The sequence below is a fragment of the Nuphar pumila genome, chromosome 15 (assembly GCF_984573655.1).
Source record: "Nuphar pumila chromosome 15, dmNupPumi1.hap1.1, whole genome shotgun sequence".
Taxonomy (NCBI): Eukaryota; Viridiplantae; Streptophyta; class Magnoliopsida; order Nymphaeales; family Nymphaeaceae; genus Nuphar; species Nuphar pumila.
The window spans coordinates 77,579,078-77,590,980 of NC_143263.1; the positions used below are offsets into that span (position 1 = coordinate 77,579,078).

The 11,903-nt window shown below is 37.8% G+C and overlaps 2 protein-coding genes across 2 annotated transcripts in view; one reads left to right on the plus strand and one right to left on the minus strand.

Annotated features, from left to right (window-relative positions):
- The window catches only part of LOC149815674 (MAP3K epsilon protein kinase 1-like), a 39,315-nt gene extending 32,289 nt beyond the window's left edge, over positions 1-7,026 (minus strand). The window contains exons 1-7 of the mRNA XM_089989955.1: positions 6,587-7,026; positions 5,773-5,907; positions 5,106-5,126; positions 4,926-4,999; positions 4,642-4,732; positions 4,485-4,568; positions 1,162-1,263 (exon numbers count right to left, since the gene is read on the minus strand). Of these exons, the coding sequence (XP_089846081.1) occupies positions 1,162-1,263; positions 4,485-4,568; positions 4,642-4,732; positions 4,926-4,999; positions 5,106-5,126; positions 5,773-5,907; positions 6,587-6,649 (570 nt within the window). The 5' untranslated portion in view covers positions 6,650-7,026. The remainder of the gene's footprint in view (positions 1-1,161; positions 1,264-4,484; positions 4,569-4,641; positions 4,733-4,925; positions 5,000-5,105; positions 5,127-5,772; positions 5,908-6,586) is intronic.
- A 3,926-nt stretch (positions 7,027-10,952) lies between these two features.
- Positions 10,953-11,660, plus strand: LOC149815675 (uncharacterized). Its single transcript, XM_089990604.1, has one exon. The coding sequence runs from the start codon at positions 10,953-10,955 to the stop codon at positions 11,658-11,660; it is 708 nt and encodes a 235-aa protein (XP_089846730.1).
- The last annotated feature ends 243 nt before the right edge of the window (positions 11,661-11,903 follow it).

Sequence of the window (11,903 nt, forward strand, 5' to 3'; positions counted from 1 at the left end):
TATCTGAGTCTAGCATCAACTATGGATCTTCACAGTTAACTTGTGTTGGTTGTAGTGCAGTTTGAGGAGCTGCTTGCTTAACTAAGACTGTCACCTCACTTTTTAGGCCTACAGGATCTTAACAAATGGGCTATTGGGGAAGCATGGTAAGGGAGGGGAAAGAGATGTCACTGCCTGAACAATACAGCCAAAAGCCAGTTCCAGCTTGTGAAGCAGTAGGATAGGCTATATATGTGTCATGCGGGCTTGCTTCATGTAGGTGATACTCACTGTTAGTCTACACTCATAGTAGAGAAAGTGTAGGCTATACTCAAAGCAAAGATGCTTATCAGCTGTGGATGCATCAAATCAAAAGGATATGAACTTGTAATCTACTGGACTCATTACATAGGGTGACTCATTCTCACTGTAATAGTAATTATAGTTATATATATATATAGAGAGAGAGAGAGAGAAATTGGTTCCTCCTAACCGTCCATACGGTGTGGACATTGCTGATTTCTTATGTTGCAAGCCATGTTTGGCAAATCTGACCTCACAGGTGTGTTTAGCATATTCCATTTGCTAGGAATAAACTATTGAATCACATTTTTTTGATGAAAAAATATGATTTTATGAGTTTATGTTTATGAATTTTGAACCGTCAATTTTTGAAGCCTTATAAAAGCCTACTTACATGGCATAATCAGATGACCCAAAGGCCTATTTCTACTAAACAGCTCATGTACATCACATCTCTAAAGTTAGTTTAAAAAAAAAGAATTAAAAACTTGAAAATTAAGACTGTCTACACCCACCTACCTTTAGGAGGAACCAATCGCTATATATATATATATATATAGATAGATAGATAGATAGATAGATAGATAGATAGATAGATAGATAGATATAGATATATGCACCACTAATACAATGGTGGACAGTTCAAATGTTCCTCAACCGGTTGACAAGTGCCAAAGAACTTATCCCATAAGGAACCACAAACCAGATCAGGTCCATTATCTCTTATAAAATCCAGTATGGATCTGTCAGCTATTGACTGTGAAATTATGCCAACTAAGCATATGAAAAATAGTTCTTATATTAATGAAACAAAGATATTAACTTGTCCACAACTGAGAACCTAATTCGTGTCAAATTCCAATACTGAAAGAGAAGTACCTCAGGGGCCATCCAGTAAGGAGTTCCAACAACTGAGCGTGTGTTAACATCTGCTTCAGTGAGTTTTGTTGCCACCCCAAAATCAGCAAGTTTAACCAGACCCTGCAGATATATGAACATCAAAAATATTGTACATATACATGAATACAAAGTTGAAAACTCAATTAATAAGCAAAGTAATAGCAAATAATCAATATGGAGTCATGGACAACACCCACATAAACAAAGCAGCATTTTCTTATGCTAGGATCTAATTGAATGACAAACAAAATGGGAGTATGCAGAACATCTGAAAATTGAAGGCAAGGAATTAAAAATTGCTTCAAAATAAGAAGGATACAAGGGAAAGAAGGATGGCAGGAGATTTGCTGATCAAAGAAATTTTATTTACATGTTTTCTGAATGTAATCAGTGCATTTTAGGTTAATCGGTATTAGATCAGTTCAATATTATATATAGTAATCAATCCACACAGAGACCAGCTCATCAAACTACAGAGGCTTTGATAACCTTGTGAATTATGGAAAAACAGATAAAAGAACAGAACTTTGGCATGTCAGACTGTGAACCAATTCATATCTGTGTCATCATCAATTCATTAGATACATATATTGGTCCAGGATTCATATGGAGAGATCTAGTCCACCGCCGTTATCATGACCAGCTTAAAACATCAAAAACATCGATTCTTGCCGATTTACTGTGTTGCAAATAAGAACATGCTACACAAGCAACCAAAAGAAATTTCAATCCCACGAAGAGGACCAGAAAAAATACCTAATCATATTCTGAAAGGCAAGGATCCAATAAGATAAATAATCATAGCCCAAAAATTAGACATAAAAGTAATGCTAATATTATATTTCAATTCTGGACAACAATTAGTAAAAAGTAGACAATGGATTTGTTGGTAAACCTTTTTATAGAGTAGTAATAGCCCAAATTTGAGTTTCACTGCATTCTCAAAATAACAGTGATCCTATGTCACAGGGACTCTTCAACTAGGTGCCGCACCCACATCGCACCCGCACCCACACCCGATGTGGTCAACCTGACCCTGGGTGCAGTCAACGCACCCAGGGTCATTTATGTCCAACTTTTGGACTATATATATATATATATATATATATATATATTTATATTTTTTGCCACACACCCAAGTTTTTTTAAAGTGCCGCACCCCCGCACCCGCACCCACACCCATGTGACATAGCAGTGATCATGCATGACTTACAGTGGAAGAACCTAGTTTATGATCCGGTGCATCACATTTCTCCTCAAGCTAGTTGATGATGTGCAGTTTAATGTATTACTCAACTTTAAAGTTTATAGAAAAGGACAAGATCACTCATCTAGTTATGTGATTTGCAAGACAGTGAAAACAATTAGGATTTGGCCACAGAAAAATCACCACTTTGGGTTGATGGGCATCATCATATATGTAAAGGTAGATTGGAAAACTAAATCCATTATCCAGGGAGACAAGTCAGTTTTTAATCGATCAAGGTCACATTGGTTGCAAAAGAGCTACACTCAGGAGCATGGTTTCGACTACAACGAGATGTTGAGTTCCAATGCGACAATGGGAACGATCACAAGAAAGAAGTGTATATGAAGCAACCCCATGGCTATCCTAAAGGGAACACGAATATCAAAGTCTTACAATTTAAGAAGGAAATTTTGGACTAAAACAAGCCTTGAAAGCTTGGCTTGACAGCTTCTGCAAAGTTCTAAGAACTCATGGTTGCATATGTAGAAGTGTTGACTAGTCTTTATTGTTTCTAGATGCTACCATCATTCTATTGTATGTTGATAACATAATGACAACCAAAAATAATGAGTCAATATTTTGTGGTACTGAACTACCATAACTAGTGGTAGTAGACTCTTGATTTACGTAGATTTAATCTATAAAAACAAAAACTACCCTTTTTTATCATGTTGAGCATGTTCTATTTACTATTTTCACATGTCAAAGTTCACTCCAACATGGTGCTTTGGGTCATTGTTAGACCATCCTCATCTTCATGGATTGCAAGCCATCAATTTTTCACTAGCTTGGAAATTGAATCTTATTAGTTATTATAGATTGGATAATGATTAAACCTACTAATATAGTAAATAAACCATATTAAAGACATCTGTACAGTTAGATCTAACATTTGGTGGCTAAATCCATGCAAACATGAGTGTGCACCACCATGTGGTATTGTAGTTTAAACCACTATATTTTCCCATGTACATACATTCATATATACACATTTATATAGTTGTGTTTACATATCTAATTTTTAAAGCTCAACGTATCTGATATTCTGTACCAGTGTTCAACACCAACACCAATATCAGGGACCAGCTAAGTAGGGCTATGGTGACAAGAAGTCACCAGAAACAATGGAGTTGTTGAAACCTGATGGTGCTTCAGATGACATGTAATAAATTTTAGTATCGCATACAAGTTTCATAAAAATAAGATGACATTGAACATGCTATGGTAAATAATGATAAGATACTGATACAGCTAAATTATTGAAGTTTCAGTGACAAGTGACAGAATTATTGGTAAGGGACCTTTTCTTGAAACAACAATAGTGAGAACATATTTGTTGAAAATTGTGACTTGAATATCAATGTAACTTATTTCTTGAATAAGTGAATATGAATAACATGATTTGAAGCTTCAAATCAATGGTAAAAGGAATTTATGGGTTTTGCTACAAACTGTATGTACATCCATTTTGTAAGCATTAGCACTTAATTAACTCTCGTTTTGCTTGTTTTTGGGCATGTTGGCTTGTATAGAGATATCAGCAAACGCATTTGATTTCTTGACTATCATGTAGACGATTGAATAACGTTAAAGCTTTACATGCATCCATCACGTGAAGAACAGATACAATCTTCACTAGTTCCATTTTTTTATGTTTAAAGTTTAAACATACATCATGGGCTCTCCTTCATTGCTTATAATATTCCTACTCTATACAGTGCAGGAATATAGCCCCATTGATGACCCCCCCTCTCGTCATCTAGTTGGAAACATGCATCAACAATTAAAACACAGGATCTGCATTCAAGAGCGAAAATCATCCAACCAAGAGGAATAACCATAGAATTTTTCTATATATCAACCACAAGTGTAGGAACCTTAACAATTATAACTATTGAAATTTGAATATGCTTTTACAACAATGACACCAATATACAGTAACATGAGTATCAGAAAGCAACTACTGTTTAAGTAGATAAAATGAATTTCAAGAGGAAATTGACTCATAAATAGTATCACAAGAAACAGATGACATCTCACATTTCAAGGTTACCTCTTTTGTTGTTAATATATTTGCACCCTTGATATCCCGATGAATAACCCCTTGCTCATGAAGGTATACCAAGCCTTCCAATACCTGTTTGGTGTAATTATTAAAATGTGAGGAAGAAAAAAAAAGAGGCATTAAAAACACTAGCTTCTGTACAAACCTGAGCTATGTAAACGGCCACCAGAGATTCTGGGAAGGGTCCAAATTTATTCGGCTTAACAATGCTAGCAAGTGAGCCATTTTCTACATATCTAGGAAAAATAGAAAAGTATCAATTGATGAAATAGTGAAAGTGAAAGAATGTTCATAATTATGACAGAAGTCCATATTGTGAACTCCCAAAAGCATAAAAATACTGTTTTGGAAGAGAGACAGAAAAGCAAATAAAATATGAGCTATACTTTTATTAAGTTCACACTAACTGACTATGGCAAAGATACTTACTCAAGAATAATATGGAGGTGGGTCTTTGTCTTGAAAGATCCAAGATACTTCACAATATTTTTATGGTTCAGATTCTGCCACCAAAATGTACACCATCATTCAGTTAGATTTCAAAAGAAAACATTTAATTACATTTCCTGCTGCAAGCAGCAATTATCATCTGAAAAGTGTGGGACAAACCTTTAGTAGATCAATTTCTTGCTGAAGTACATCAATCACGGCCACCATCACCATGAATCATGACAGTAGAAAAACAAAACCATGTAAGATTTGCAGTCATACAAAGCCAAGCAGACAAATGTTCAAGAGGCTTAAAACTTTCCATCCACAAAAGGCCAATGCCACTTCCATTCAGATAACTGGCATACAGGTATTAGAAAAACCTAGGAGGATGTTTTGATGAAGAAGACTAAATATAGCTGTTTGACATTTGTCAAACATTATGAATTTACTTGAGGAATTCAGGAAAATCCACTTCACAAGAATACATTAATTATATTAATTCTAGGTTAAACTTTAGACGACTTTCATACACAACACAAACTGTTGTGATTAGACATGCTTTTCTTAACATTTTAAGAAATGAAATGAGCGAATGGTATATTTCGCAGTGGAGTGGGAGAGAGAAAACCAAATTATTAGAAAATAAGCAAATTAGACGTTTTTTCTTTCTTTTTTTCAGCAGAGCATTTGCATTTTGCAGCTAAGAAACCAAACAAGCATCTAAAACCTATGGCTTCAATGTGGCAGACTTGATTAGCATGAACACTATCGAACTCAACGAGCAAACCATAGAATGTGCGCCACAAGTTTAATGCATAAAGTATTGTAGTTAAGAGGAACCGACCATGATGATGTTAAGGTCCTCCTGGGGAATGTTTTCCAGGGAAACTTGTTTGATGGCAACATAGTTCCCGTTCTCCAAATCCAATCCCTTATAGACGCGTCCGTAAGCTCCCTTGCCGATTTCATCTCCAAGCATCTATTTCAGTCCAATTCCAAAAAACAAAAGTCATATAAAAAATTAAGTTCTCCAAAATGCAGAGAGAGAGAGAGAGCATTATTTTTTTCTTGAATTCAGCGACATTAGGAAGAGCAGAACTCAATCCTAAACCCTGGTCACCAAAGTTCAGAGGACAGGAGAACTTCAAATTTCTTCCTTTCCCTAAAGAGACTATTATATTTTTTTTTATGATTCAGTGACCTTAGGAAGAAGAAAACTCAAATTCGAAACCCTGATTATCAAACACCAGCCACGCATCCAAGTAGAGGGATCGAAGAGCTTAGAAAATCTTCCATTCCACAAAGAATAACATCATCTTTTTCATGAATCCAACCACATTGTGAATAACAAAACTCAAATTATGAAACACCAATCAGACACTCAGAAAGAGGGATCAAAGAACTCCAAAAATCTTAGTTTCCGCAATAGATCAATATCTTTTTCGCGAGTTCCCCAACATTCCTAAACCCTGACTACCAAACACCAGCCAACCGTTCCGAACGAGTGATCCCAGAACTTCGAAAAAAACTTCCTTTCCCCATAATTCGAAACAAAAACAGGAAATTTCAACAAAAATTCTTCCTCACAAACCTTAATTCCCAAATTCCACGCATGCAACCCCATAAAAGAGAGAGAGAGAGAGAGAGATCTTCCTCACATATTTGTCATTGAGAGTTTTGGATTTGTTGTGAAACTGAGCGGGAGTGGCCTGCCGAGACATCTCGTAGAGCCAAACACGACCACCATGCGAACACGAACAAAATCAAGAAGAAGAAGATCCGCCAAACGAGTTCCCGCAGAGAATCCGTTCTCGTCTCCACCCCAAATGCTCACCATCACATCCCTCGCTCCTCCCCTCCAACCCTAGCAGCCCACTGCCTATCCACCCCGACGCCCAAGATCGCGAACGAGATCCCGATTTCGCGCCCCGACATCGCGAACCCCATGAAACCCCAGAATCGAAAAGCCTCGACTTTCCCTTCTTAGGTCGAGTTGGGAAAGCCGCACGAGAACGAGAAGACGGTGCCGGGAAACGGAAGTCCGACGCCCCGCCGTGTACCAAATCACGACTGCCCCCCAAACTCCCCTATTCCGCCATAGATTTCGCTCCCACATTTGTTCATGTGAGCGCTTCGTAAATTTCCCTACTTTTATCCAAAATACCGGTTATACCACTACTCGAGCTTTGCTTGGTCTACTAGCCTCTTGGGCTTGATCCAAGGCTTGGTGGTCCACACTTGCAAAGATGGGGATGATGAAAGTTGACTTTGACTCGGCTCGAATACTTTGAACTTTGGTGACCATGGGGATCAAACTGCCCTCTTTGCCTGTGATTCGCCCAAACATGTTGCGCTTAACTTGGCTTGAACTAGGAACTGGATTAATTTTGTAAGAATCTATCAAATTTATCTAAGTGTGATGAACCAAGTTGATGATACTAATCGCAACTTGAGTTGACCAGTTTTCTCTGCACCTTAGCCAACTCGCTATGTCAGCTAAGTTAGGTGGGTTTTCATATTTCAAGAGCCTGACATGGGATCAAGTGGTTTGGTAGGACTGAGATAAGCCCAGTGGGACCTTGTTGTGTCGAGCTTAGGACTTGTGACCCTGTCAAGTGTGCTAGGTTGCAGGGATCCTAATAAGCTAGCAATTGGTGGGGACATTTTTTTTCCATGTAGTGGTATTATTGATATTTCGTGTTAATAGGTGGGCTATTTCGTTGTACTACAGCTGTCCGGCTCCTCTCTCAGTCCTCGCGTGAGCTGGACTCCAACGTACAGACGAAGTGCAAACTATGAACCTGACCGGCCAACGTAAACTGTGTCAAATTACGCTTTTGTGCTTCTAGATTCCACAATATTACACTGATGTCTTCTACTTTTCTTATGGACCTCCCCAAGAAATAGATTATGGCCTGACCCGGTCCGATCCATTATTATCTTGGATCACACTGACAGGGTCTTCAATAGTGTATGATCTTCTTTGGGTGGATCTTATCTGATTATTTGGCACTCCAGTGCAGGTAAGGCACTTCCAACCTTAATGTGGTTCCTACAACCTTTGTTTCGTTGGTTACATTTTCCAGTTTTTTTTAGAGGAGTTTACATTTTCCAGTTAGGACACTGGTTTGGGGTTGGATCGCGGAGCGAAGTAGACCCAGTTATTGCATATTCATGTACAGAAAGATTGTTTCCGACCTTTCGGTTCTGGGTCCAATCTGATTCAAGGGTTCAAATTATGGACCCATTCAAATTTCAGATTTGGTACGGGTTTAGGTGACACCAGCCCAACCTGATCAAAGATTTGAATTTTCTGCTAACATTTATGATTTCATTTGCATGAGTTTATTGGTAATTTGGTATGCATTTTATGAGAAAATAATATATTAGTTAAACGGCCAAACCCAACTGGGTCCAGATTGGGTTCTTGGTTTGCAAGACAAGATTAATCTCAACCGAACCCAACTGGATTCAAGGCGTTGTTGGGCTAGCTTCAAGTTGAGCCAAACCGGGCCCAACCTAACCCAAATCTTGCACCATGGAGAAGGACGAAGTTCCATATGGGGATATGAATTGGATGGATCGCGCTATGGTCCAACTTTAGGACCCTTTGCCTTGGATGAGATCTTACAAGATCTAACCAAATCAGGAATTACTCCTCTTATCAGTCTCCTATATGAGAAGCATCGTGAAGATGGTTTTGGATATTTGGATCTATACACATCGGATCCATTATGGTTGCACGTATCTTGAATGCATATTGATTCATATCCAACAAAAAATAGGTCTTGCAAGTTATCTTTAGTTGAATATAGTTGGATTTAATGATGTAAACAGTTTGGATTTAAGGATGCTTGACTGAATCCAAATATGATTACACGGATTCGGAAAAGAAAGTAGAAACGGATTTATAATTGGAAATGGATTTGGTATGTAGTTTTTCATACTTGAAAACTGAACCTGAACTCAATCCAAATTTGTCAGATAACCTAACTTGATTATATGTAAAATGTATCTAATTAGCTAAACGGATCAGATTCAATATACATTTTTAACGTCTGACTCTATATCTGAATCTGAATCCCACTGGACTAAATCCGATCATGTTGGTTCAGTAATACCTAAATCAGAACCGAGTCTTACCCATTTACACATAATCGGATCTCCAAACATGCTGCATTCCAAAAAAAAAATTATTAGATTCCAATTTGAAAGATAGCTAATAAAGTGGACTTAAAAGTAGGCTGGGTGTGGAGCCTGGCTCCTCCTGGCCCAGTTAGTACAATCCTAGTTTAGGCCAAAAAATCCAGGACTGAACCAGACCCACTCAACATGTTCAAAGGGAAAGCTAGGTTTGATGAACCCTTGGCTCATCAGTTTGCCATCAAGCCTGCCTAAATTTACACCCAGGTTGACTCAAGTTGGTCTAACCCTCTTGTCTGCCATCGATTTATGTTTGAGCAGCCCATGTGGTCTGATGGGCTTGAAGATATAGATGCAGCCTTTTGATGGGCCAGGTTTGACCGGATTATAGCCTCATAACACCAGTTGGCCCATCAAAGAAAAAGGATTGAACCAGCTCGATGCTAACTCTTGCATATGTTCAAACCATAGTTACCAGAAGTGCCTATGTGCTTAGAGAAGTATGGTTTTAAAACCAGTGGCTCGTCACTCTCCTTGAGTGACCGGTGACTCGGTGGTGACTAGTCCGGGTCATGTTAACTTTATATCTTATATAAAATATGTAAATATATGTATATTTTACAGTATTTTATCCATATATTATATATAATATGCATTATATGATATTTTTATAATATATTTAATGTACAATTTTATTAATATATATATACTCATATTTTTATATATAATATACAAAATATTTATATTGTTTATATATATATATATATGGATGACTCACCCATGACTTGGTCCGATCAACTCTCAGTCAAGTTTTGTACAAAACGAGTTTGTACTCATTTTGTACTCAATGACCGGGTGATTTGGGTCGAGTCATTGGGTTGACCCAAATAGTTTTTAAACCATAGAGAGAAACGTACTTATAAAGCATGAAGCATTGCACTTCTAGAAAGTAGGGGTGCACCTCTGAAGCATGAAGCATTGCGCTTCTACTATAGCGCCCTTAAAATTTTAACTCAGAAATATAAAAAAAAAAATCTAACATATAATAATGCACTGGCTTTAATAAAAAAAATTCAATTATATGAAGCACTAGATGGCCTACCTCAATGCAAGTGAGAGCGTGTCTTAACTTTCTATTACCAGATTTGGTACCAAACTACCATTATCAAACTGATTGAATACATTACATAAAAGAATCATCATCTTAAATGATTCATCAATGATATTATCTTAACTGAATTAAGCTTTAAAGAGTCAGCATACACATGTACTAACACTCCTTAGAATAAAGTTTGAGAAAAGAGCATTTAATCGACAAAAAACTTATTTTAATTATATTAAAAATAGAACAAAAATTACTAATTTAAAATCGATTAAACATCTCGCATGGGTTACAATCACGAAACATATCACATTCAACCATCAATATAAAATTATTCTAAATGTCAAATGGTTTCACATAAAATATAAATCATTCACATATTGTCGTAAACTTAAGAATTTAAACAATTAATTAAAATGTATAAATAAAAGTCTAAACAGATGTCCTCGAGACCCAAACGAATGGTTTAAAGTAGCAACCCTGCAACATCTGGCATCCGCTCTAACTTAATTATTCATTACCTAAAAATTTACTCGAAAGCAGGGGTGCACCTCTGCCACGATGATCATTGGCAGGATACATGTCCCAATAGAAATCGTGGTCAAGGGAATGAAGATAATCGTGCACTCGAGCTGCAAATATTGTTCAGGGTGACAAAGATTATCAGTCTGATGAGGCACCAACGGTTGGCGCAATGCAAATGATGAGTGCAGTGAAGGTGACAGCTCCTGCAGAACCGAGCATATGTAAAGAACTGATGTATTTGGAGCTTCTGCTCAATGAAAGACTCACCGACATTGGTAGACACAAAGGCCATACATAATTTCATTTTGCATGATGAAGCAGAACAGTTGGGATTACAGTGGGAACATAAAGAGAGCCGCATGAAAGCGGTTAATTCAGAGGCCAAGGCCATCTACGTTATTGTCCATGATGTACCAGTGCGAATCCATAACTGGCCGGGGAGAATTATGTTATCAGTCGCACCTATAAATGATTTCAAAGTCATCATCGTGATAGAATTCTTGAGAAGCATCAAGGCAGTGTCGATACCCCACCTTAACGTTGTCAACTATGAGAGTGAAGATCAGTCCTGCATGATTAATGCAATATCAGAGAAGCCCTGTGAGCACTTGGTGTCTGCGCTCCAGTTGAAGAGAGACATAAAAAGTGGTGATGAGACTTTTCTTGTCACAGTTTACGCTATAGACGAGGCAGAAGGAGCCGCGAATGTCCTAGAGGTCTTAGCGTCAATATTAAAGGAGTTTAATGATGTTATGCCCACCAAAATGTCGAAGAAGCTATCTTTGAGACATGAGGTAGACCATCAGATTGAATTAGTACTGGATGCATGGCCACCCGCAATGGCTCCTTATCGCATGACAATTCCTGAGCTGCAGGAGTTACGCAAACAACTGAATGATATGCTCGAAGCGAGAATCATCGAACCATCCAAAGCTCCATTTGGAGCGCCTGTATTATTTTAAATGAAGCACGATGGGTCGAAACGGTTGTGCGTCAACTATAGGGCACTGAACAAAATGACGATGAAGAACAAGTACCCGCTACGTTCGATTATAGACTTGTTTGATCAGCTTGGAAAGGTGAAAGTCTTCTCTAAGTTAGACTTGAGACCTGGGTACTGGCAAGTCAGAGTTGCAGAAGGGGATGAGCGAAAAAACTATCTGTGTAATGCGATATGGGGCGTTCAAATTCCTTGTCATGCCCTT

Bases quoted from the DNA above. Each gene is read 5' to 3' on its own strand.
- LOC149815675 (XM_089990604.1), top strand. From the start codon at position 10,953: ATGAAAGACTCACCGACATTGGTAGACACAAAGGCCATACATAATTTC.